General features: G+C 40.6%; 1 protein-coding gene across 1 annotated transcript; it reads left to right on the top strand.

The window, feature by feature from the left end:
* Positions 1 to 867: 867 nt before the first annotated feature.
* Positions 868 to 25,683, top strand: LOC100763664 (solute carrier family 5 member 4A). The gene is made up of 12 exons (XM_027394174.1): positions 868 to 1,005; positions 3,899 to 4,003; positions 7,048 to 7,153; positions 10,395 to 10,475; positions 10,945 to 11,165; positions 12,600 to 12,735; positions 17,529 to 17,636; positions 18,761 to 18,911; positions 19,504 to 19,672; positions 20,512 to 20,736; positions 23,435 to 23,537; positions 25,433 to 25,683. Exons 1-12 carry the CDS (start codon positions 868 to 870, stop codon positions 25,645 to 25,647), a joined length of 1,758 nt encoding a protein of 585 aa, XP_027249975.1. The 3' UTR covers positions 25,648 to 25,683.
* The last annotated feature ends 2,211 nt before the right edge of the window (positions 25,684 to 27,894 follow it).

Here is a 27,894-nt window from a genome sequence, read left to right as displayed (position 1 = left end):
GACAGCTACTTGCAATGGATACCTGCTGGGAAGGAAAGGCGTGTCTCCAATGTGGTGCCACTGGGTATGGCAGCCACATTGCAGAGCAGCCTCCGCGCTCTCCAGTAGTCGGTCAAAACAAAATGGGCTCTGCTTTGTTGTTTTGGTTTTTTGATTTTTGTTGTTTTTCCTTATTTGTTTTGAGAGAGAGAGAGAGAGAGAGAGAGAGAGAGAGAGAGAGAGAGAGAGAGAACATAAAGTTGGATTGTAGAGAGATGGGAATGAGCAGTGAGGACCTGGAGAAGAGGAAGAATAGGATCACATTATAGTATAAAAATACTGAAATTGTAAAATGGCGCTGGTGAAATGGAAGATCCACATGTTGAAGACTGGAATTGATCTATATGGTGGAGCACCTTACTCTCTCTGCACAGGCTGCTGGGGGCTATGACATCACTTACACCACCTGTTCTAGGTAATTTCAGTTTCAAGGGAAAAGTTTAGCCAGGAACTTCATGTTTGATAAGGAAACTATACCATTTATCTATTCCAACTGACTTTGGCCTGTTCTCTTTATGTCTCTATTCCCTTATTTTCGTTTATCTCTCCTCTGTGTTCCCTTGTGCTGGCCAGTTGTCTTAAATACTTTTTTCTTTCCACTTCTCCTATCATTTTCCACCTCTAATTCTCATTGTCATCTCTGGCGTTTCTCCTTGATTTCTAATTCTGACTGAAGCCACAACTCGTCATTGCAAGGTGAGAGCCTGAACACATAGGAGAGGTCTAAAGGTCTCCTGGGGACAGAAGCTGGCTCTGATATCTTTCCCCACCAACCCGAGGCTGATCATTAACGCAGTACTCATATACATAGAAGTGCCAGCGCTTGCAATGGGGACAGCACCGCCGACAGCCAGTGCCAGCACAGCCAGCTCAGAACTGTCTTCACTGTCAGAGAACATCAATAATGCCGCTGACATCTCTGTCATTGTCATCTACTTTGTGGTGGTGATAGCTGTTGGAGTGTGGGTATGTAGAAGCCCAGGGAGATTGCAGGGAGGGCAGAGAAATTCCAGGGGCAAAGAGCTCTAACTGGGAGTGTGTGGGGGCCAGTGGGACTGCTGGGTGGGCAGAACAGACATGTGGAGTGAGGAGTTGAGACAATGATTTTCCAAGTATCATTGCGTTTTGGTCTGAATAATCTGCTTGCGTGTGACATGAATAATGTTTGCACCAAATGAATTCGTTCTCCAGAAAGCCCATTATTTCAACAGGACCAGGGCTGGGTGCTCGCTGTGCTGGGCATGTCCAGCACCAGACATCAAAAACACAAATGCCATTTCTCTTGTCTTGTTTTAACCTCTTCCCTTTGATGTTTATTTACTTCCTCACTTACTGAGTGAGAAGTTTAGATAACTTGTTCATTCTTTCTTTTCAGTATTGAGTTTGAGGCTCAATATCTTCCAAAGGAAGCTTTGGAGACCATAATATTGTTCTCATAAGCTGAAATAAATATCAGGTTTTCAAATATAATTTCTTGACATTCTCCATCTGAGTCATTATAGAACCATTTCTTTTACGTCCATTAAGACTGATGCTGTCGATCTCCTGAGCAAATTGAGAGCACTGGAAGAGGGGGGAGGGAGCTACGAGAATGAGAAGAGAAGAGGAAGAATGCAGAGGTCATGAGGGAGTGGAAAGGTTGAGTCAGGTGTAGATTAGAAGAAAGGATATGTGATAGGTAGGGTTTTAGTAGGTGGGGTGGTAGGGGAGGAAGGGAAGGAGAAGGGAACTGGGATTGTCATGTAATTCAATCTTGTTTGTAATTCAAATAAAAAATGGTTTAAAAAGGAGACTGATGCTGTGTTACTCTATCTAGAAAAGCAGGTCTCTCTGTGGGTGTTGAAATACCAATGTCAGCATGCTGTGCAGAGCAGCTGCAGGTTCTCCTTGATCTTGGCGACTCCTCAGGAAAATGGGAATGAGTCTACCACAAGATCCAGCAATTCCACTCCTAGGCATATACCCAAAAGAAGCACATTCATATAACAAGGACATCTGTTCAACTATGTTCATAGCAGCATTATTTGTAATAGCCAGAAACTGGAAGCAGCCTAGATGCCCCTCAACTGAAGAATGGATAGAGAAATTGTGGTACATTTACACAATGGAGTACTACTCAGCAGAAAAAACAATGGAATCCTGAAATTTGCAGGAAAATGGACGGAACTCGAAGAAACCATTCTGAGCGAGGTAACCCCATCACAAAAAGACAAACATGGTATGTACTCACTCATATGTGGACCTGCTTTATGATACATAATAGTGACTGTGCTTTATCAGAGCTGTTTTTAATGATGTTGCTCAGAATGGTTTCCTTCCAGATGATGATTGAGAAGCTAATTTAAAAAAATGGTGCCAGGTACCACAAGAATAACAGAACTTCGCTGTTTTCTGGGATTTTGTTTTTTACTTTGTTGTTGTTGTTTGTTTGTTTTGTTTTGTTTTGGGGATTTTTTTTGGGTTTTCTTTGTTTTTTTTTTTTTAAATGGAGTGTGCTGGATGTCTCTACAATTTTAGTAGTCAAATGACTACAGAACCTGGAAAAGCTGTTGCTGCTATTGATGCATAACATGCTGGCATTGTTTTAATATATATATATATATATATATATATATATATATATATATATATATGCTAATTGAAACTCAAATATGTGATGAATCCAAGGTGTTTCAGAGAGTGCTCACCTGTGCATGCAAATTTGATTTCATCTTTAGTAAGTAGTAAAGTTATATGCTTGCCAAAAAAAATAATAAGTGACACTCTGGAAGACAAATGTCACACAATTTCAATTTTATGTGTAATCTAGAAATGATGAACTTATGGGAGCAGAGAGCAGAATTGTGGCTATTAGGCTTCAATGTGGGTTTTTAACAATGGGGAAATGATTGGTTTAAGGATATAAAACTGCAGTTGGACAAGAAGCAGGGACTCTGTGATGTCTTGAGGTCTACTGAGAGCATGATAAATATGGCTGATAACAATATGCTATATTTTAGAAGTTGTGAGATAGTATACTTTAAGTGTTCTCAAAACAAAAATGATGAATATGTGTGATATAACATGCTAATTGCTTTAATTTAGCCATGCCATTGTGAACATACTGTATTATGTATCATAATTGTGCATGACTTTATTTATGAGTTAAATAAATGAATGGAAAAAATAAAACAAAAAAAGAATCCCTCATATTGTTTTTGGCAAAAAGGGATGTGTGCATGTGTGTGTGTGTTTATTAACTTTTTTGTATCAGGAGAGATTAAATAATGATCCCAATCACTCTGAAAAGCACAGAAAGCTGCATTGATTCTTCTAGAAGTCCCATGAGCAATCTCTAACTTCAGTAAACAAAGTCCAAACTTAATATAAATCTTATTTTCAACAAAGGGAATCATATAAAAACATGCTTAAATTTATTTGCATCATTCTCAACAATCAATTTATTTTATATTACAATTTATTATTTACAAATACTATTTTTGCTAGCATTATAAGTAAAAATTGTAGCATTATAAGTAAAAATAATAAAAATTATTGGTTGAGTGTCACCGAGGCGTTTGGTGATGCTGTAGCTACTTTATTTATACTTTCCGAACTAACTCCAAACTTTAAGAAAGGGGAAACTAAGATTCATTTGCCACAAGTGTCACCACCAGAGCCTGGCAGAGATGGCCATCCTGCCTCCAGTGCTTGAGTTTATTCCAGCATCGTCACTGTACTGGGGGCATTGTGCCTTCCTCACCTCTGTGTCCCCAAGATGTCATGCATAGTGCTTAGCTGTCTGAAGCCATTTAGCAAATGTAAAACCATCTGAATGCACAAGGCTGGTGGTAAATTCCTGTTGACATCTCCTCTGCAGGTGGTGACCACGACAGAGTACCTCAGGAAGCGGTTTGGTGGACAGCGGCTCCAGATCTACCTCTCAGTTCTCTACCTCTTCATCTGTGTGATTTTGAGGATCTCGGTGAGTTCCCTGCCTCCTGGCATTGGAGATTCCACAGTTTCCCTGTTGGGGGCAGCTGCTGAAATCATAGACTGTGGATAGCACTAGCAGGGTTGAAACTTCCAGATGTCTCCAACTTCCTGGGGTTTCTCTCATAAGTCTGCCTGGGTGGGAAAACTCTCAGAATATCCACACCCTAGAGCAGCAAACTTTCACATAAGGAGAACCACAAGAGTGTAACTCCAACCTCTGAGAGCATTTCATGTGTGAAAATGCAAGTGTGGCCACAGCAAATGTCAGTCATGACAGTAATAATGTCTGCTTCCTATGGGTGCCTCTTGGCTTCTGCCCTGCCCACGGCACAGTAACTTTCTCTGAGCCAGCTCTGACTTAACATTTTTCTTTTCAATTTAATGATCAAGTAACTGATCTAGAAAAGAAGTACTTGTATCTTTAACCCACTTAAGTTTGCCTTATCAAAAAGACTGCCCTTGTAAAACCTGTATCATAAATGAGAGGCTAAAATGATTATCCCTCGGAAATCATCTCTGATGAAAGATGACAACCTTTTGAACTTTGAGCAGCACAAGAAGAAAGAGTAGCCTATTTATCCATATGGATTAATGTCTAATAAAACATCTGAGTTCATAGCTGGGGCACATGTGTCAGTGTTCAGGATAGAAAAGTTGTCTTCAGCTCTTCTGTTGGGCTGGGTTACTGTTACAAGTGAACCAGCTGCTGGGCCCAGATCCTATGGACTTTCCTAATGCCATGTGAGCATTACTAGCCTGTATTGAGCTGTGCTTAGTGTTAACAAAGATTCACAAGCAACAGCAGTTACCACATGTCAAGAAGATGAAAATTTTCACACTAATACTCGGCTACTTATGGATACGTAAGCAGAAGGTGTGACTTGCACAGCCAGGAAAGGTGTCAGTACCTGACAGGTGGAGTTAGAAATGGCCTTTGGATTAAACAGTCCACGAGTTGGGAAGGTTAGAAGAAGCAGAAGAGACTTTGTGTTCATGGGTTCTACAGTGGATAGGACTTCCTAATCTCTGAGGTCTTCTCAGCCATCTACAGCTTTATCTTTCCAAAGATCATGAGTGAGTCCCGAAACTGAAGGGCATCAGTTACAGGATCCCTTGAGGGGTTTGTCCTTTTGGGGTGCATGGTTCTGGGTGGTAAATAAGGAATTGGATAGAGTTAAGCTGGGTGGCGTGCAAGGAATCCACGCACACGTGAGTGTTTTCCATGTGTGTCTGTAATTGGCTGATGACGCAGCCTCAGTCCTTTTGTGCCCACAGGGTTAAGTCATGAGTGATTAATGATGACGATTAACCTTAAACATGTTTGTTTATACACACATTCACACGATAGCCAATTCCATCCTGGCTACTTCTTAAGCAAATCATTACAAGAACTTAAGATGGAAGAGTTTTCAGAATCTCCCCTGGCAGGACTGAGAAAAGATCAATCCCGAGTTACAACCTCCACGGACTTGAACATTGAGACTCATTGGTGATGTCCTGTAATCCCCAAGTATTTTAAGTCAGACTTCCAACAAGTACTGCTGCGATTCTGGAAAACAACAAAACTGGAAATTTACATAGCTACAAACTACTGTTTTACTGAGATATTAGTAATTGTTCCAAAATGTTCTCTTTTAGCAAAAGAAAATCCGGTAGCTGTTGGGTTTTTTTGTTTTTCTTCTTGTTTGGGGGCCTGCAATCTAGCTCCCAAATAAATACATGGGAATTAGTCTTACATATAGAATGCCTGGCCTTAGCTTGGCTTATTTCTTAAATTATCCTGTCTACATTTTGCCTCTGGGCTTTTACCTTTCTTTATCCTATAGGCATTTCCTTAGTTCTTACTCCATGGCTGTTTGCGTTGCTGGGTGGCTGGCCCCTGGCATCCTCTTCTCCTTTTCTCACTCCTTCGTTTTCTTCCTTCTTCTATTTATTCTCTCTGCATGACAGCCCTGCCTATTGCTATCTTGCCTAGCTATCAGTCATTCAGCTCTTCATTAGACCAATCGGGTGTTTTAAGCAGGCGAAGTAACACAGCTTCACAGAGTTAAAAGAATGCAACATATTTTACATCATTAAACAAATATTCCACAGCATAAATGAATCTTCAACTAATATTCCACAACATTTATCTCTTGAAATAGGTCAGTCCCATATAAGATGATGAGAAATGTGTGTGTGTGTGTGTGTGTGTGTGTGTGTGTGTGTGTGTGTGTGTAAAAGTTCTCATTGGTAGTTTGTGCACGGTGGCATCTACCTTCAATCCCATCATTTGGGAGGCAGAGGAAAGTGAATCTCTGAATTGGAGGTCAGGCAGGGTGAAACCCACCTCCCCCCCAAAGAAAACATTCTAATTTTAAATATATATATATATATATATATATATATATATATATATATGGAAATATCTCCATGGTAACTGCTTCCTGTGCCAGCATAAGGACCTGAGTCTCAATGTCTAGCACCCAAGCATCAATTCAGACATGGTCATGTGCTCATCTACAACTCCAGAGCAGGGGACCAGGCAGGGGAAAACAGGAGGACTGGTGGGTTTGTGCACCACCTACTTACCTGTATGTAGTTCTCTGAAAGTAACTGTCTCAAGGAAATAAGGTGGCAAATGATAGATCACAATATCACACACACACACACACACACACACACACACACACACACACACACACCACTCATACACACTACACACAATTTTTAAAAGAGACTATATATTTTTGTTCCACCACAGTCAGAGATTCCCATAGATAACTAATGAGCAGCCCTAATCCCCGTGGTACAGAGAATTCTCAGGCCAGGGCACCTTATTTAATTAGGGCCTCAATGGAGCAATGAACTAATTGCTTTGAAGATAAGTGGTGGATGAAGCTGCTGTTTGAATATCTTCCTGTGGAATATGTATGTAGTGTCTTCAGGGGTGAATAGGAGTTCACCAGGAACAGGGTGGGGCATGGAGCCTTGAAAAAAGAAGCCAGAGTCTTGAAATGTATGCCTCTCCCGTCTTCACTGTTCCCTTTCCAGGCAAACATATTTTCTGGAGCCATATTCATAAAGCTGGCCTTTGGGTTGGACCTTTACCTGTCGATCTTCGTCCTTTTGGCTATCACTGCTGTTTTCACAATCACCGGTGAGTCTTCTGTGTCCTTGGTTGAGTTGTGCCACCTCCTGCCGATCCCACCCACGTGTGTGCATATGTGTTTGTGCCTGTATCAAACTGCAGAAAACATGGCCACTGAATAAGATACTCAATTAAAGAAACAGTACTATATTCCCACACTAGAGAAGAAAAGGGTTTTGCTGGATGGATTTGCACAGGGACCAGCTCTATAGGAGAAATCTGAGGATTGTTAAGGAAAACTAAATTGATATTAAACTTTTGCCCCTTTTCCTACTTAATATTTATAAATAAGTATAAGAAACCACATTGCAGAGAAAATTTGAATCAGACAGATACAAGACAAGGGTTCTGCATGGTCCCATGTCCCAGAGCTAAAGAAGCTGAGATAGGAGGATTGAGGGATCGAGGCCAACCTGGGCTACAGAGCAAGGCCCTGTCGAGAAAGAGACAAAGGTGGAGGGAGAAGGGACATGGAAGTGAGGAGAAGGAGGGCTCACGGCCCATCTTCCAAATACATCACACACAGAGTCTATTCTTTCTTATGAAAGAATGGTAAAATATAAACTAATATTAATTTATAGTTAGAGCTAATCAGTAAGAAGCCTAAGCCACTGGCCAAACAACTGTAACAGACATTAAACCTCAGAGTGGTTATTTCATAAGTGGTTTCGGGGACCAGGTGGGTGGTTAGAAGCTGGTCCGGTGGGACCAGTAAGACAGAGAAAGTCTTCTTCCACATCTGGTGCACCAGATAATGCAGGAGGTAGTGTGAGAATTACAAATCGTCTTTATTATGGGGATACAAAAGGAATTTCAATTCAAAGGGAAAACACAGACTCACAGAAAACTGGGCCCATCGCTCTGCCCTAGGAGATGTGAACAGCCACACACACTTGCTTCTTCTCCAAACTCCAGAGTACGCCTCTTCTCTTCACTTATCAGTCCACACATAGCACCCAGACAATACCCTAATGGTCCAGTACCCCAAAGGCTATTGATTGAATGAATTTCCACAACATAACAGTAAAACTATATACAAAAAACAGTTATCAAGTAAGAATTAATTTACAATATTCAGACCATCTGTATTTAGCAAATTCAGAGAAAACACTCCACCATCCACCCATCTTAGGGACTCTAAAATTTTATACCTAATTTACTTTCTTATCATAATTAAGGAAGATTGCAACTATCTAGTCTTCTATCTAGTCTTCAACTCCATCCAGGATAGCAGATGCATAAAATATTACCCAACAATGGAAACATTTGGCTGCTTGGACAGTCACCAAAAATTTCTTTGCAATGTTGGGGCATCCATCTTCAGCCTACAGGCCTAGAATATCTGGAAGACTTTTCGGTGAAGTGGGAAGTTTGAAGGACCCTTGTGCCTTGTATTGGCAAAGTTCATTAGTTGCTTTCCCTGTGTTCTATAGTATGTCTGGTATAATTTTCTATGAAGAAGGACTCTCAAAGGACTCTCCTGCCTTGTTTTGGCAAAGTTCAACAGTCTCTTTCCTATGTGTCCTGCATGTCCAATTTGTACAGCATACTGTCAGGCAGTCCGGACAAGAACAGTTTCTTGCCAAATTAGCTAGTTTGTTACAACAAAAGGAAACTTGATAATGAGTTTCTGTGGTGCCCATCATCTTCTCTGAAGTAAATTGATGCTGCCAGGAGCAGATGTGTACAATTTTCATGAAAACCTTATATTAACACATCATTTTTTTGTCTTTCAAGTCAAGGTCTCTCTGTAGCTCTGACTGTCCTGGCACTCACTCTGGAGACCAGGCTAGTCTCAAACTCACAGAGATCCACCTGCCTCTGCCTCCCAAGTGCTGGGATTAAAGGCATGTACCACCACTTCCCAGATTAACAAAATAATTTAAATGCCATATTCTGTAGGTCTTTGAAGTGTTGAAAGACCAGTTATCTATCCAAATATATCTGTTTAACCTTGAAAATATACCTGATGTGACTACAGGTTTGGTTATTATAGACTACTAACCTCATTTCTCAATTATACATTGTGCTTTTAAATGAGCTACATAAGTACAATTCTCCAAACAAGAGTAGTAACAGACATTCAGCATAACAAAAATAACTTTAAATTTGAATCCAAAATTTATGCCAATTCGAGATATTTGAGATTAGTAGTCTTTTTATCCTATAATCCCATATTCCCTAAATGGTAACCAACATCAAGAACCAAGCAAATGTAGTTGGTTTTTTCAAACTTTTGGCTCTTTGGCTCTTCACTCTTTGTTGGAGGTTCCTGCCACCAAGCTCCCAAATAAATCACACACAAGTCTTATTCTCTCTTATGAATGCCTGGCCTTAGCTTGTCTTATTTCTATCCAGATTTTTTTTTTTTTGCTTAAGTTACCCTGTCTACATTTTGCCTCTGGGCTTTTGTCTTTCTCTATTCTGCTTGCTCTGTAGTTGGGTGCTTCCCTCCGCCCCCAGTCCTTCTTGTCCTGCTCCTCCAGTTTCTTCCCAGATTTCTCTTCCTATTTATTCTCTTTCCCCGCCAGCCCTGCCTATCCTTTCTCTGTCCAACTAACAGCCATTCTATTCTTTATTAGACCAACTAAGTGTTTTAGACAGACAGAGTAGCACAGTTTCCCAGAGTTAAACAGATGTAACATAAAAGAACGAAGCACATCTTTGCATCACTAAAACAAAAGTTCCACAGCTAAACAAACTTAACACATCTTAAAATAATATTCCACAAAAGCTAAAGAAAGCATAGGACTATGAAAGACATATAAGGGAGATATTGCTATGGGGACAGGCTTATTGAGGCATGGTGGGTCTTATTTGTAATCCCACCAACTGGGAACTGAGGCAGATGGATTGCCAGGAGTTCAAGACCAGCATGGCAAACCTAGAGATTCAAGATCAGGCTTGTCTAAACCTATCTCAAACAAAGTCAAACTGATAGTCAAGCTTGTGATTCAGCCAGGAGCCTTTTCATTTTCTTGCTTTGTTTCTTGTTGCAAAGTCTAAGCTGCCCAGTCTGTCTTTAGACTGACTCTGGACCTCAGAGGACCTTGAGGCTTGCAACCTTTTTGTCACAACCTAGCAGGCAGCTGGACTAATGGGTTCACTCGTGACAGCCAGGGACTTTGGCTGGTTCTTCCTGCCATTTTTAATGTTTCTTTATACATTTGGGCTGGAGGAGAAGCCAGTTCTGAGGGCAAATACATAAGTGCATGGAATCAAACTCTGCTTACTTTCTTGGTCTCCACAGGGGGCTTGGCATCTGTGATTTACACAGATACCCTCCAGGCCGTTATCATGCTGGCTGGATCTTTCATCCTCATGGTGTTTGGTAAGATGGGATTACATCTACAGATCCCTAGGTTCTTGTTTCTGTCTATCTGTTCATTATCTAAATTCTCCTGGGCCATGTTTTCCTTTTGATTATTTAATCCCCACCCATGGAAACATTTGCCTAACTTCTTTCTTGCTTTCTCTGAAAGAGCATTGCTTTGGTTATCTATGTTATTTAACCTTAGTTTCTTCATTCTCAGATCGGATGAAAACCCTTGGTTGATAACTTTAGAGAAGTATTGGTTGAAAGTATAAAAACCTTTGATTTCTGCTGTAGTTGTATCAGTAAGGTAATAACTACTAAAGAGGCCATTTTAAGTGAGTGAGGCAAAACCCCTAGCTAGACCTCTCAATGGGTAGAAAAAGAGCTTATTGGGGAACGAACTCCAGGTTTCACACAGGAATAGAGAGCAGCTGTGTATCAGGAGAGAAGGCCACTGAGATTTGCATGGACTCCAATTTTGCAGCATTTATTGAAGTTGGAGGCTATGAAAATTTTACAGAAAAGTACATGAACGCCATCCCTTCTGTCATCGAGGGGGACAACCTGACGATCAGCCCAAGCTGCTACACTCCTCGGCCAGACTCCTTCCACATCTTCCGAGACGCTGTCACTGGAGACATTCCATGGCCGGGAACTGTATTTGGAATGGTTACTACAGCCATGTGGTACTGGTGCACAGACCAGGTAAGTAAGAGTGTGTGTGTGTGTGTGTGTGTGTGTGTGTGTGTGTGCGTGCGCGCGCACTGTGGGCAGTGCTGCCTCTGGATTGATGGTCCTGGATGCTCTAAGAAAGAAGGGTGAGCAAGCCACGAGCCCCAAGTCAGGAAGCAGCATTCCTTCGTGGCTTCTGCTCTACTTATCTCTGTTCCTGGATTCCTTCCCTGGCTTCCTTCAGTGTTGGGCTTATGAACTATAAATTGAAATAAATAATTTTCTCTCCAAATTGCTTTTGGTTGTGGTGTTTTATCACAACAATAGAAACTCCAACTAAAGGCAACTAATCAGAAGAAAGCATCCCTGTTTTTTGACAGCATTTTAGAAGAAAACACCAAGAAGTCGTGGTTTAATGAGGAGCTTAGGATACAGATCAGCAGTCGAGCACCTGCCTGGCATACCCACGACCCTGGGGTTGAACCCCCAGCACTGCAACTGGTGGGGGGAGAAAAGAGAGGTATACAAGGTGCTATGGAATTGCTTTATAAACCCTGATTTTCTACATAAATCTGAAGTGATTTACATAAATCCAGTAGGCATTAAAAATTACAGGTATTCTTCTCTGAGGATCATCACGACTAAACATGATTCATAGCTAGGAGTTCTCATAACATTCTGAAAATCATCTACATGAATGTCTGAGTGACCTACTCCCTGCCTGACTATTGTGTTCCCACAGCAACAGGTATGACTAGTCAAAGAGGCAATTACCACGTAACAGTAGGAAGATCCTGATGATGCCTGCATTATTCAATCCCAGCTTAAAACACAACATAGGTTAGGGTTACTACTGATCGGCACTGTTGCTATTACAATGCAGCCTGGATACTTTACATTCTCGTGCATATAGGCAGAAATTGTCACAGTACACCTGGAGAGGTCAGAGGACAACCACAGGTGCCAGTCTTCACATTCCACCTGGGTCTCTTGGTCACTGCTTCATGCACCAGCCTAGCTGGCCAGCAAGTTCCCAAGGATTTTCCCATCTCTGTCCCCCGTTATCCATAAGATCACTGGGGCTACAGACACGTGCCACCTTACCTAGGTTTTCGTGGATTCTATGGACCCAAACCTGGGTCCGTGGGCTTTCACGGCAAGTGTTTTACCCACTGAGACATCTCCCCAGGAACTTCTAAGCATAACTACAGCTAACATGTACTGACTATGTATACCAAGAGTGTTGCATGCATTGCTCATATTCAGAATGTTATGAGGGTATAAGACTGCTTGAGTAATGAAGCCACACACTATACAAATCAAATGATGCTTCAAATCGTAACGTTCTTCCAAAGCCCATTAGTTTCCACCAACGCCATCATTTCTTATTGAGGTTTCAAACCCTGAAAGGCAGCTTGGACATCATTTTCTGGTTGTCTCCCTCACGGTATTGTGTCTTCCTGGCAGGTCATTGTGCAGCGCTGCATATGTGGTAAGAATATGTCCCACGTGAAGGCTGCCTGCATCGTGTGTGGGTACCTGAAGCTGCTGCCCATATTCTTCATGGTAATGCCAGGGATGATCAGCCGCATTCTGTACACAGGCAAGCCACGGGCACACTTACTCTCCATTTTATGCTTGATTCTCATAAGTGTTTTTAATTGTTTGGTTTATCTTCTGTGTATGAATGTTTTGCCTACATGCATGTCTGTATTGCATGCATGCCTGATGCACGGTCATAAGATGGCATCAAATCCTCTGGAACCCGAGTTATGGATGGTTGTGAGCAGCCATGGGGATTCTGGGAACCAAACCCAAGTCCTCTGCAAGAACAGCAACTGCTCTTGATTGCTGAGCCACTATACTCCAAGCCCAAGTATTTTTAAGATATAGAAAAACCTTAATAAAAAACAGGAAACCTGTTCTAGGTAGGAATAGAAGGAGAAATCAAGGATGAGAAAACAGCTTGTACCGGGTGTCAGAGGCTGGAAAATCCGTTTGCAGTACTTGACACTGCTTCTCTTTATACTCTGTCCTTGAAAACATTTGAAACAGTGAGTCCTTTAAGTCTGGAGAATATGGTTGAAGGGACACTGGGGTGTGGTGGAATTTGTATAGGATGAATTAATGAGCTGCTGATGGTGAGTACAGGAAGGTAACAAGATGGACCTGTTTCATGGATCCCTGAAACAGGTGGATTTGAATAGCTTTCCTCTGCCATGGAAACAAGTGTTGGTGAATACACCGATTTCTGAAAAGCTGGGGGTAACTACCCGTTTGGATTTTTCTTTTTATTTGTGATAGATTTTTCATACAGTGTATTCTGGTTTTGCTTTCTCCTCCCCCAACTCCTCCAAGACACTCCCCATCCCTCCTCCTACCTGAATCCATACCTTTTTCAGTCTCTTGTTAGAAAGCAGGCATCTAAGGAATAAATAAAACAAAAAGAAACAAATTGAAATAGGATGCAACAAAGGAACAGAGAATAGCAAAATAAAAAGCACAAGAAACACATATAAACACAAAAACACACAAGATTGCACACACAGGAATCCCATAAACACACACACACACACAGAGAAATGGAAGCCATAATATATATTCAAAGGACCTCTAAAGTATAAATTATCCTTTCAAGTTCAGTAAAGAATTGTTCTGGTATTTTGATGGGGATTGCATTGAACTGTAGGTTGTTCTTGGCAGGATGAACATTTTTTATTATATTAATCCTTCCCATCCATGAGCATGGGAGAGCTTTCCATCTTCTGATATCTTTTTCAATTTCTTCCTTCAATGTCTTAAAGATTTTATCATTCAAGTCTTTCACTTGCTTACTTAGAATTACCCCAAGATTGTGGAAGAGTTTGCTGCCTTGATTTCTTTCTCAGTCCACTAGTTACTTGTGTATAGGAGCTACTGATTTTGTGAGTTAATTTTGCACCCAGCTACTTTGCTGAAAGTGCTTAGCTGATACGAGAGTTTCCTGATGGAATTTTTAGGGTCACTTATGGATATACTATTACACTATCTGTAAATAAAGATATTTTGACTTGTTCCCTTCTACTTCAGAGCCCTTGATCTCCTTCACTTGCCTTATTGTTCAAGCTAAGACTTCAAGGACTATCTTTAATAGGTACGGAGAGAGCACACCCTTTGCCTTATTCCTGATTTTAGTGGAAATGCTTTGAGTTTCTCTCCATTTAAGTTTATGTGGAATATAGGCTTGCTGTACATTGCATTATTATGTTGAGGTATGCCATCTGCATACTAATCTTTCTAGGGTAGTTGTTCTCTACCTGTGGTTCTGGACCCCTTTGGGGCCCAAATAATGCTTTCACAAGGGTTGCCCAAGACCATTAGAAAGCACGGATATTTACATTATAATTCATAACCACAGCATAATTACAGTTATGAAGTATCAATGAAAATAATGCTATGGTTGGGGGTCACCACAACATGAGGGACTGTATTAACATGTAGCAAGCATCATTAGGATGGTTGAGGACCGCTGCTCTAGGGCTTTCAATACCAAGGGGTGGTGGATTTTGTCAGAAGCCTTTTCTGCATCTAATAAGATTATTGTGCTTCAGAATGTTTATATGGTGAATTAATTTTTTAATTTATATATGTTGAACCATCTCTGGAACTCAAGTAAGAAGTCTACTTGATTATGGTGGATGATTTTTTTGTTGTGTTATTGTATTGGTTTGCAAGTATTTTATTGATATTTTTGCATCTATGTTCATGAGGAAAAGTTGCCTGTAATTCTCTTTCTCTGCCTGTTTGTTTGTGTGTCAGTGTATCTGTGGCCTGGTACAAAAATATTTGGGCAATGGTCCTTCTGTTTCCGTTTTGTGGAATATTTGTGTCAATTCTTCTTTGAATCTTTGGTAGAATTCTGTGCTAAACCCACCTGGCCCTGGATTTTTTTAAACCTGGGAGCTTAATTGCTGCTTCTAATGCACTGGGAGTTATAGGTATATTTAAACTGCTTATCTGTCTTGATTCAACTTTGTTAGTTGCTACATATTGGGAAAATTATCCATTTCTTTTATATTTTCTAATTTGGTAGAATAAAGTATTCCTTTATGATTCTCTGGATTTCTTCAGTGTCTGCTGTTATATACCCCTTTTGTCTCTAAATTGGTTAATTTGCATCTTTTCTCTATGTCTGTTAGTTGATTTGGCTAAGGGGTTTTCAATTGTACTGATTTTCTCAAATAATCAACTCTTTGTTTCATTAATTCTTTGTAATTTTTTTAAAGATTTATTTATTTATTATGTATACAACATTCTGCTTCCATGTATATCTGCACACCAGAAGAGGGCACCAGATCTCATAATGGATGGCTGTGAGCCACCAGGTGGTTGCTGGGAATTGAACTCAGGACCTCTGGAAGTGCAGTCGGTGCTCTTAACCTCTGAGCCATCTCTCCAGTCCCAATTCTTTGTAATTTTTGTTTCTATTTTATTGATTTCATCCCTGAGTCAGATTACTTCTTGCTGCCTACTCCTTTCGTGTGTGATTTCTTCTTCATCTTCTAGATCTTTCAAGTGTATTGTTCAGTTACTAACATGAGATATCTCCAAAATTTTTAAATATGCATCCAGAGCTGTGAACTTGCTGCTTAGACATCCCTTCATTGTTTCCCACATGTGTGGTTATATTGTGTTTTCATTTCATGCAATTCAAAAAAGGTTTGAATTTATTTCTGTCTTCATCCACTTTTTGTTTGGTAGCGAATGAGTTAATCAGTTTCCATGAATTTCTAAGTTGGTGTTGGTGTTGTACTTCAGCTTTAGTTTGTGTTGCTCAGGTAAGACACAGAGTGTTATTTCAACTCTCTGATGTCTGATGAGATTTGCATTATGTCCAACCATGTGGTCAGTTTTGCAGAAAGTTCTGTGAGTGGCTGAGAAGAAGGCATGCCTTTTGTTTTTGGGTAAAATGTTCTGTAAATATGTTAGATCCATTTGATTTATAACATCAGTTAGCTCCAGCATTTTTCTTTTTAGTTAGTTGTCTGGATGACTGCTATGTATACTCTTTCCCACCAGCCATCTGGGTCCTGCCACCACTTCAGCCCCCAAAATAACACCCGAGACATGATATTAATTATAAAGTGTTGGCCGTTGACTAGGGCTTCTTATTGGCTAGCTCTGTCTTAATTACTAACCCATTTCTATAAATATAAGTACTTCCACATGGTCTTATCTTACCAGAGAAAAGGTCCACGCCTCTTATTCCATTACATCACATCTCTCTGTGCCTACCCTTCCCAGAATCCTCCTCATCTCCTAGACCCACCTATCTTGCTTCCCTATTGGCCAACAGTGCTTTATCCATCAACAAATAAGAGAAACATGTTTACAGAATGCCATCTCCCATCAGATGACCAGTCTATTGGGATATTGACGTCACCCACTATCAGTTGTAAGGGTCAATATGTGATTTAAGCTCTTGTAGTTTTTCTTTTATGAACTTGGGTGCCCTTGTGGTTTGTGCATAAATGATAAGAATTATGATATCCTCTTGGATTTTTTTTTTTTGCTTTGGTGAGTATGTAGTTTCCTTTTCCATATCTTCTCATTAATTTTGCTTTCAAGCCTATTTTTGTCAGATATTAAAATGGCTACGCCGGCTTGCTTCTTAGGCCCATTTGCTTGGGAGATGACAGACAATGGAAATGAACTGGAAGAGAAAGCTGAGGGGTGTCTACAGGAGGGAGGAAAGCAGGGTGGGCCATCAGGATTTAGTTAGTTCCCTGAGAATGAAGGTAGAGAGGGAGAAGAGGCTAGAACTAATGGTCTGCTGCAGGGCTGGAGATAGGGGGATTAGACTTGGAGCAGAAGAAGGATCCGAAAATGTCTATCTGATTCACTGGTCTTTGTAGCTGGTGGGATTCTAGAGAATGCCTCCAGATTTTGTGGCTGAGACAAAGGGATGCGAGAGGGAGGACGGCTGCAAGATCCACCAGAGATGGGGGCAGATGGGAAAGGGAGGCCATGGCAGGTGATATGCTACAGAGCTGGGGTGAGACAGGGGACTGGATTTGAAGGAGTGAAGATCGTCCGCTGCTTCCTGGCCGTGGGTGTCCACGGAATGCTGGAGGGCAGTCAGCTCCTCCCACGTGCTCTGAAGCTCTAGCTGGGTCATATCTAAGGGACAGTCCTGCCTGTTGGATCAGCCCATCGACATCTGTGCAAATGAGTCAATGACAATGTCATGGTCTGAGGAAAGAGGTACCGGATCTTTGATATAAAATTCAAAATTGAATCTCTATTTCCAGGCAAGTGACTTTCCTTCCACCTGTGAGTTTACCTCTTCGTCCAGTGGTTTCAAACAGTGCCAACTTGAGTCCAGCTCACTAAAATCACCTCTGAATGTCTCCCCAGATATGGTGGCCTGTGTTTTGCCTTCGGAGTGTGTAAAACAGTGTGGTGTTGACATCGGTTGCACTAACTATGCCTACCCGATGTTGGTGCTGAAACTGATGCCCATGGGTAAATAAAAGCCTGAGCTCACACAGCCTCAGATGCCTACAGGTGAGCATAAAAGGGTAGCGGTATAGCCCTCAGCAACCAGTACTTTACTTCCATCAATTCTGCTCTGTTTGGAGACATTTCTTGGGCACTTTTCACATGTTGCCAACTTTATGTGGGGCCTGGGTATTCCAGAGATGGGCCAGATGTTTTCTGTTTGAAGAATCTTGACTCATTAGACCCAAGACTCTTTGAAGTAAATTCAGAATATTTTCGTTGTCTCTTTGCTAATAAAAGGCATTGCTTAACCACAAACCTGTATATCCAAAGGAGTCAAGGTTAATTATGGGCCAGTGACACTTAGACATTAGATCTCAACCTATTCAATTTATAATCATTTACTGAGTGTTTATTTCCCAGACATTAGATTGGGTGTGCAGAAACATTGGCAAAGTTACCAAAATGAGTTCCCCTACCATTTAGAATTCACATTTCAGTTTCCTGGGATATAAAATAAGCTGCACATGTGAAGAAGTTAAAGTATTTAGATGCTGGAAGGTGACTCTGGGGAATTGAAGCAGAGCAAGGTAGAGAACTCAGGTGTGACCAGTTGAAAACTTGGGTTAACGCTTCCATGGCCCTTTCTCCATCCTGATACACAAATTTTCAGGATGAAGGGAACACAGCCCACAGATCTGACACCACCTTCCACCATCCTCTGTTCTAGCAGATGTGGGGCCAGAGGGAACTAGGGAATCAGGTTCCTATAATGATTCCAAATTCTTGGCTTTTCCTCTCTAGAAACAGCAGAACCATTAACTAGATTTTCCCACTAAATATTTGTGCAGTCAAGAGATCACATAACGAAAGATGGCCTGACATGGTTTATTCTAAAACTAGGTTTCAATAGATGGCATCTGAATTTGTGCCGGGGGCTAAATTCCCCATTGTGTGATACTGAGATCTCCAGGAATTATGCAGGAAGTGCCACGTGCATTTCTCTTATATGTGTATTTTGATGTCTGCTTAAATAGTCAGTGTTCCAGACAAATTCATTGTCTTGAAGCAGCACCCTATTTTTAGCCTGGCACTCATAGAAAAGGATATGCAGCCACTAACCAGAGCTTCACCTCTCCTGACCCCAGGACTTCGAGGCCTGATGCTGTCAGTCATGGTGGCCTCCCTCATAAGCTCCCTGACCTCCATATTCAACAGTGCCAGCACCCTCTTTACCCTGGACCTCTACACCAAGATGAGGAAGAAGGCATCTGAGAGAAAGCTCCTGATAGCTGGACGGTGAGGGAACCTGGTCTCTGCCTAGAAGTCCTCTCAGGAAGGGAAGACATAGAGACAAACTAGAGTTTGCATGTCCTTGGCTTTAGTAAAAATAATCATCATTCTACAGCGGGAGAAGGCACACCAGGGACAATTTAGTTCAACCCATCTCTACGTGAACTAGTATTTCTTGTCAATCATCTAGCATTCTGGGAAAGATAGAGGCTGTTTTAATCCTTACTTATGGAAACTCATTTACTTTTACCTAGCTAAGAAAAGCATAAAAAGTTTCATTCTACTTTATTATACAAATAACTACTAGTTAACAGAAATGATACAGTCTTAATTTCTGAGATATATACATTGTATTGAAGAATGATTAACCAACAGCTGACATCTGACTTATTAGGAAGCATCAATCTTAGATGAAGCCTTTATGACAGGCTTAGGTAAGTATTGTTGACATTTAATTAACATGATTAGCACAGCATGGGTTCACATCAGCTCAAGAAATGTTTTGTTTTGAAAATAAGTGAATGGCACAAGGGTAAATTTAAAAACTCAACAAATATACCTACGGTGCTGTTGTTTAATGTCTAAATTATCTTTATAGGCTGTTTGTCACTGTGTTAATTGTCACCAGTATCTTGTGGGTCCCGATAGTACAAGTATCTCAAGGTGGACAGCTGATCCATTATACAGAATCAATTTCTAGCTACCTTGGGCCTCCCATTGCAGCTGTCTTTCTGCTCGCCATCTTCTGTAAAAGAGTCAATGAACAAGTAAGTGAAAAACAGGGAGGATTTTCCCTGCGGGTGTAAGAAAATTTGTCTCTCACTGTTATCCCAGGATGTGTTCTTGAAATTCCATTTGTACTCACAAGACCTGTCTCAGTTTCTACCTTAGTAACCATAATGTCTGATCCTTATGAAAGTGTGATTTGACACTTGTCTTTACATAGTTTATAAGTGCACAGTGCAGTGCTGGGGAACATGCACTGTGCACTTTAGGAGATGGACTGTCAGTGTCCCATCAGGACACTAATATACTGATCTGAAGTAAATAGTTCCACTCTGTCCAATGAAGATGTTAACAGTGCCTACTTTATAGAAGTTTCTATGAGGATCAAATGAGATAGTAAAAGCTGGCAAAAAATTAAAATGTGTTCATTGTAATTGTGGTGTGAATAGTTGATCTCTTTACTTTGTATGTCTCATCTCTTATGTGTTTCTAGCTGTTAACTATAGTATGTGATTTTTCAGGAAGTGGCAGATTCACAGCACTTAGTATCTAGTACTTTTTTGGTTCTTCAAATTGTGTGGCATGGATATTGTGATTCTACTTGTTCTACATAATAAAGCACAAGCTTTTATTCTACATATAAAAGACAAATTAGGAAAATTTTCATTTTGGGTCAGTGTTGATAGTAGAGTCCTGTGGTTGGACAGTCAACAGTGTGATGGCATTTCAAGAACACAGAGGACAACTTCCTGATAGCTTGTGTTTGCAATCTTCCCAGTTTTTTGGTCATTACCTAAGAGTACAGTTGTGATTAATTATGACTTACCTGACCGAGCATCTCATATTTCCTAAACTCTCTTGGTTGTGTTCTTATTAACAGGGAGCATTCTGGGGTCTGATGGTTGGACTCGTGATGGGCCTTATCCGTATGATTGCAGAGTTTTCTTATGGGACCGGGAGTTGCCTGGCTGCCAGTAACTGTCCCAAGATCATCTGTGGAGTGCACTATCTGTATTATGGCATAATTCTCTTTTCCGTGTCTGTGTTGGTTATCCTGGGAATCTCATTCTTAACAAAACCCATTCCTGATGTACACATGAGTGATGTACAAACTAGTAGTCCTTTGCTTTCAAAGTTTTGCATACTGGCAACTTCAGCTAATGCCAGACTAATAGGATTGTTGCACTATTAGATTTAGGAAGAACCTAGAAGATAATCAGTTTTCAACTGATCAATTTGATCAAATATGTCTGAAGCAACAGTATATTGCTAAGAAGCTAGAAAATAAGCATACATTTTTAAGGCCAGTGGGATATTTCCATGGGGAAAGGGGCTTGCTAAGCAAGCCCAGCAATAACCTGAGTTCAATCTTTGGAATCCACATAAGAGTAGTAGGGAACTGACTGCAGAAAATCATCCTCTAGCTGCCATGTGTGCCTATGAATGCACCCATAAACACATTGCACACAGATAATAAAAAACAGTGTGTTACTGGATTTTCCTTGTCCCGCCAAGTCCTGCAGCTGTTTCAGCCCCAGATGAAGACTTTATGCTATTAACCATAAAACTGTTAGCCGATGACTAGGACTTATTGGCCAGCTCTGTCTAGATTATTAACCCATTACTATAAATCTATGTATTTCCGCATGATCTTGGCTTACGGAGAATGCCCAGACCTGTTACTCCTTTTATTGCTACATGGTGTCTCTCCAAGGTCTCTCTCTCTGCCTACCTTTCCCAAAATTCTCCTCATCTCCTAGTCCTACCTATCTTCCTGCCATACTGGCCAAACAGTGTCTTATTCATCAACCAATAAGAGAAACATATATACAGAAGGACATCCCCCACCAACAGTGAACATACTATTTCACCATGCCGTTGGAGAGCATGTCTATGACATTGTTATAGATACTGGGAAGGGAATAATCACTCTTGTCCTGTAGATGGAGAAAGACCTTACAACAGACCTGTTCATCTGGCCTCTCTGAGGTTGAGCAGAAACTCAGATCCATTGTGAAGTCTGATTTAGGTATGTTTTCTAAAAACAGAGTAACGGTAGTCAAGAAAGGCAAAATAGAACAGTGAGGTAGACCTTTGTCTTTCAAAGACAAAGACAAAAATGCTTACCATGCCTAATATAAAATGTTGGTGAAGATTTAGTAAAATTTCAGCCTCCAGAATTATTAGTAAGTGTTGGGATTGATGCTTGCCTAAGCATGCAACCAGGCACTATTTACTAAGTTTTAATTTTCACAATTTATGAGTCATTAATCTCAGTTTCAGGAGCTGGTACAAATAGAGATACTTGTACCAGCAGGGAAAAAATGTGTGCACCAGGGTTTTCCTGCAAATGTTATTGACTAGGCAACTGGAAAAATTGGAGTACAACCTAAATTGCCATCACTAAGAAAATGACTCGATAATAATAGTGTACTAAATGCCATACACGTGTTTGAAGGCAGATCTGTTACTTGCTTTGAGAATGTCCATAAAGCTGTTCAGTGGGAAGGCACATACAGAATCATATGGGGTCTTATAATATCACTTGTGGAATATGATTTAAATAGTTTTGTATGTGTGTGTGTGTCCCCGTGTGTGTCTACATGTAGACAAAAACATACAGATAGACAACTGGAATTTTCAGCACTATATTTTCCTTGGGACAATAGTAGACACTTTGAGGAGCAAGCAAATATTCATTATTTTGAAGTTTATATGCAATAAAGAATATCAGTATGTAAATATACTATATTTATATTTTATATTATATTTGGAATTCAAGAATTGAACACAGATAGCTGTCTAAATACAATAACAATTCATAGTCAGCACAGAATAGGAAGTGAACAAAGAGGGAGGAAGGTTGGATGGCAATTTGCAACATATACTGTGTCAGAGAATTAAGTTCTGGCATTCTACAGCACAGTGAGGTAATGATATTTCACAACAATGTTATGTAGTTTATGAGAAGATAGAGGACAGGGGTTTGAGGGCTTTCAACACACTCACAAAAGTAAATGTTTAAGAAAATGGAACTGCTAATTTCCTTAATTTGATAATTACATGTTACATGTATGTACCAAATTAGTGCTCTATGCCACATCATTGTGTATAATTGTTATGTATCAAGTAAAACTTTTAAGCTAGGAATGATGGTGCACCAACACCTGAGAGGTGGGGGCAGGAAGATCAGAGGTTCAAGGATATCCTCAGCTACATAGCAAGGTGAACCTAGGCTACATGAGACCCTGGATTAAAAAAAAAAAAAAAATCTCTGGCAAGACTGAAAAAACCCAAAGAAGTTACTATTAACAGATGGACAATAAGGACAATGAAATAACACTGAAGTTACTATTATCAGTTAGACAATAAGAACAATGAAGTTATTATTAACAGTTGGACAATAAGAACAATTAAGTAACAATGAAGTTACTATTATCAGCTAGACAATAAGGACAATGAAATAACACTGAAGTTATCATTAACAGTATACAATAAGGACAATGAACGAAGCCAGCATGTAATTTAGGCTAGGTTAATCTCCCACTTTTCTGAAAGTAGAAATCCCAAAGTAAGTTTTAGAAATTTCAAATTTTTCAATGTTTCCCAAAGAATTAAATACAGATATAATTTTTAAATGGTTCAGGTGATTTGGGGAGTGTGATGTGACAGGGGGACCATACATTACAATCTATAATACCCTTGTGTGCACTCTGACTTTTTTAATTATACAAAAATGAGAGTATTGTTCAGTGTTTGCAAACGTGGGCCTTTTGCTAATGCTCCCTCTGGTCTCCCCTCAGCTGTATCGCCTGTGCTGGACTCTTCGGAACAGTGAGGAGGAAAGAATTGATTTGGATGCAGAAGAAAAAAGGGACGAAGGAGCTGATGATGGCACTGAAGACGGTAATGTGTCACTTACTGTTTGTCATAGTGTGACTTACTGGGGATTTTGATATATACTTTTAATTAGAATATAAGTACATCACGTCCCCTTCCCTTTTCTCCCTCTTGCCCCTCCCAATCCCTCTCCCTCCAACTCCTCCCATCAATTATAGTCTCTTTTCCTTTAATATTGTTACATATATATATGTGTGTGTGTGTGTGTGTGTGTGTGTGTGTGTGTGTGTGTGTGTGTGTGTGTGTGTCCCCAATACATAAATACAGCCTGCCGAGTCTGTTTCTATTGTGTGTATATGGTTTCAGGGCCGACAGCTGTGTGTTACATAACTAGTTAGGGGCTCATCCCTAGGAGAGGTTAATTCTCCCATTCTTGGCAGTCATTAGTTGCCTGTAGTTTTTGCCTAGGAGTAGAATGGGGTGAGATTTCCCCACCCCACCCCCTGTTCCATGTTAATAAGTCTATTAATATTGTCATCCTTCTTGTCTTGTTTATACAGCCTGTGCTGGCTAGTTTTATGGCAACTTAATACAAACTAGTTATCTGAAAGGAAGGAATCTCAACTGAGAAAATGCTTCCATAATATCCATCTGTAAGGCACTTTCTTAATTAGTGATTGATTAAGGAAGGCCCAGCCCATGGCAGGTGGTGCCATCCCTGGGCTGGAGTCCTGGGTTCTATAAGAAAACAAGGTAGGTCATATAAGCAAGCCAACAAGCAGCACCTTCCGTGGCCTCTGCATCAGCTCCTGCCTCCAGCTTCCTGCCATGCTTGGGTTCCTGTCCTGACTTCCTTCAATGATCAACTGTTACCTGGAAGTATAATGAAATATAAACTCTTTCCTCCCCAACTTGCTTTTGGTCATGGCGTTTCATCACAACAGTAGAAACCTTAACCAAGACACAGCCATTTCTGAGAAAGAATGTTTCACAGCAGATTTTCTGGTGTTCTGGCTCTTACAATCTCTGTGACCCCTCTTATGAGCTGTTCCCTGAGCCTCAGTTGCAGGAACTGTGATGTAAGTGCATCCCCTGGAGCTTGGCTTGACCTCTGCATTGCGCCGGGTTGTGTTTTTCTGTAATGATGTCATGTACTGTGGAGATAAGCTTCTTTGATGATGGATGACACCTACACTTAACCTGGTTTCTGCAGTTACCCAATTCTGGAGAAGTTGTTGTTTGTAAAACAAACAAAAACATCCAGATCTCACTTGATAGACATGGAGCACATCCATGCACTCACCTGTAAGTGCGTCTCTCTGTCCATCCATGGTACTTACTCAGGCCAGGTGCTGAGACGACCTTCAGTTACATGTAAACATCTCCATCTTTGTATCTTAAGATTAAGTATCTAGCCTCAACTTCGTTTCTCAGTATTCTCTCCAGTACACCCATAGCAGGAGGGATGCCTCAGCTTTCTTTACACACACCATGATCCTAGGATATTGTCACAAAGATATTTTCACAAATGCATTATTGGAATTTTGGCCCCCAGTTGTGACAACTGGTATTGCTATATAGTTTTAATTTTTAAAGTGAGCTTAAGGTAATTTTTTTCTTCGTTTCCATTGTCTATTAACTCTAAAGTGTGTTTAAATGGACCTCTAGATAGCTTATTCTTTCTTTTTTTTATTTCAGAAACCCATTGTATATTGAGGCTAGAAAAGCCTCTGTGGTATTGTATGCAAATCCCTCTCCCCGTCACCCTCTTTTGTCACTTTTTACATTTACTTTTGAAGATATGTTGCAGCTTTTATATATTTATATAATTTATAAATATTTTCTCAGGATTCTTCTGGCTTTTATAAAAATTGTGATCACTGTTCACAGACATCTCTACAGCTTTGACCAGATGTTGTACCCATCTTTGGTGATACTTTATTTTTCTTACTTTGTTCCAGACCAAACTGAGAAACCCCGTGGATGTCTCAAGAAGACTTATGACTTATTCTGCAGTTTGCAAAAAACCGGACCCAAGCTGACTAAAGAAGAGGAAGAGGTCCTGAAGAAGAAACTCACAGACACATCAGAGGAGCCCTTGTGGAGGAGTGTCGTGAACACCAATGTCATTGTCCTCCTGGCTGTGGCAGTTTTTTTCTATGGCTATTTTGGCTGAACTCTATCTCATCCACAAAAATATTGATTAAGCAAAGGATCACGTGAGCATTTTCATTTTATAGTTTGCTATCTTGTGAAGGGGCATCAGCAGTTGGTAATTTTATTTCCTAAGGTTACATCAGAATTTATGTTTTGGTCACCATCCATGCAAATAAAATAGCTTATAATTTACAAAACTACTAAAGTGACTTCATGGAAGTATGTGAAGTAGTCAGAGCCAAAAATCCCTTATTTTACTTTTATGAAGTATAAATGTCAACTCAGTTTTTAAAGATTTAAGAAACACAATGTGGTGAAAGTATTACTATAACCAAGTCAACAGGCACATCCGTAACCTAATATAGTTGTATTATACACAATGAAAACATTCTCCTGCTCTCTCAGCAAATTTGAAGTCAGAGTACATTATTATCCATTGGCACAATGGACCTCCATAATGGATCAGTCTTACAGCCAAACATGTGCACGCTTTAACCATCATCTCTCCTTTTCATCCCATCCCTGGGCTCTTGGAAGCCACCACCACTTTAGTGTTTTTTGTGCTGCTGTAACAAATTTGAAATATTAGGAATTATAAAGAGTACACATTTGATTTTTGTAGTTCTCCAGGAAGGAAATTTAAGAGCCAGAATCTGCAGAGGACATTTTTGCTACAACATTCCATGGCAGCAGGTGGGTGGTCATGGAAGTCTGTGACAAAAGGGAAAGGGAACCAAATTTGTCTTATTACTCCTATAAAAACATTAATTCATTCCTGAGGGAAGAGCCTTCATGTGCTGGTCACCGTGGAGAGGTTCCTTCTCTCAGCACTGATGCTAGGGATCGGATTTTCAACACATGAACTCTGGAGCATCTATTCAACTATGGAATTCTCCCTACCCCTCTCAAATCATATCCATTTCACCCAGGGCATTAATTTGTTTGCAGAACAACTCAGAAGTAAAAAAAACAAAAAACAAAAAACAAAAAACAAAAAACAAAAAACAAAAAACAAAACTCATGTAAATCAGATATGGGTGACACTCAGATATAACCCATTCTAAAACACCCCCTGCTGTCATACTGGGAAGCCAAACATGTTACTTCCAGAGCACAATGACAGAATCTAGAATCCTCCAGGAGATAAACCCGTGGGCATACTTGCATATCTAATTAAGGTTAGCCTCTGAGTATGTCTGGGAAGGATTAACTTGAATTAGGTGAGTCTACGTGGGAAAACCTTTTCAACTGTAGGCAAGACCGTTCCTTGTGGGACTCTTGAGCTGCATAAAATGGAGACAGGGAGCCTAGCGCTCCCATTTTACACTCTCTGCTTCTCTGCTGTGGACGTGATGGGAGTGGCTGCTTCAGGCTCCTGCCACTGAACTGTGTTCCCAAGTAAGGAACAAAGGTTCCTCAACTTGCTTTTGATTGGTGTTTTATCTCATCTCAGCAACAAAGAGAGACAAAGGCACATCAAGCCGCTGGGTGGAGCTAGCCAGCATCCAGAGCAAGCAGGTCCATGTCCCAGGGACCTTGCCTTGTGAAGCAGGCTCGCAGCACATAGCAAAGCAGTTATGGCTGGGGAATGACCATGGCCTGTGGAGACTGAGCATTGAGGCACCTGGGGGAGGGGAGGGGCAGGGTATGTGGCTCCAGAAACTGATTGGTAAAACTGGAAATTTCCAGTACTGGAGAACAAAGGAGACTTTCCTTGTAGACAAAAAGACAAACTAACAACAATATGGAGAGTGCCACCTACTGGTAGAATCTAGGAAAAGAAACAGCAAAATTTTTTTATCAGAATCTGCGTGGAGCCAGAGGTGTCAGCCTTGGAGCTCCTCTGGGAGTGGGAACAGTAATGATTTAAGGTTGCTTTGTAAAAGTTGGTATAAAATGGTGTGAGTATGTGGTGTGTGTGTGTGTGTGTGTGTGTGTGTGTGTGTGTGTGTGTGTGTGGTGTATGTGTGTGTGGTGTGTATGTGGTGATGTCTGTATTGTGTGGTGTATGTGTGTGTTTGGGGTGTGTGTGTGGTGTATGTGCTTGTGTATGTGTGGTGTGTATGTGTGTGTGGTGTGTGGAGTGTGGTGAGTGTGTATGTGTGTATCTGAGATAAACACATATATGTGGTAAAGCTATTGGGGAGATAGAATTCCTCATGCTGCTTGCCTTTATTCCTGGGCATGTAATTATTTAAACGTTTAAGTAATATTTTGTTAGGCCATGTGTGGTGGCTCAAACTCCCAATAGTAGGAAGACTGAGAT

The sequence above is a fragment of the Cricetulus griseus genome (assembly GCF_003668045.3).
Source record: "Cricetulus griseus strain 17A/GY chromosome 1 unlocalized genomic scaffold, alternate assembly CriGri-PICRH-1.0 chr1_0, whole genome shotgun sequence".
NCBI lineage: Eukaryota > Metazoa > Chordata > Mammalia > Rodentia > Cricetidae > Cricetulus > Cricetulus griseus.
Note: the sequence above shows the minus strand (reverse complement) of the source record. Positions and strands in the feature narration are given on the sequence as shown.

Bases quoted from the DNA above. Each gene is read 5' to 3' on its own strand.
- LOC100763664 (XM_027394174.1), top strand. From the start codon at position 868: ATGGGGACAGCACCGCCGACAGCCAGTGCCAGCACAGCCAGCTCAGAA. The intron at 4,004-7,047 runs GTGAGTTCCCTG...TTCCCTTTCCAG, and splicing joins GTGTGATTTTGAGGATCTCG to GCAAACATATTTTCTGGAGC. The intron at 11,166-12,599 runs GTAAGTAAGAGT...TCTTCCTGGCAG, and splicing joins GGTACTGGTGCACAGACCAG to GTCATTGTGCAGCGCTGCAT.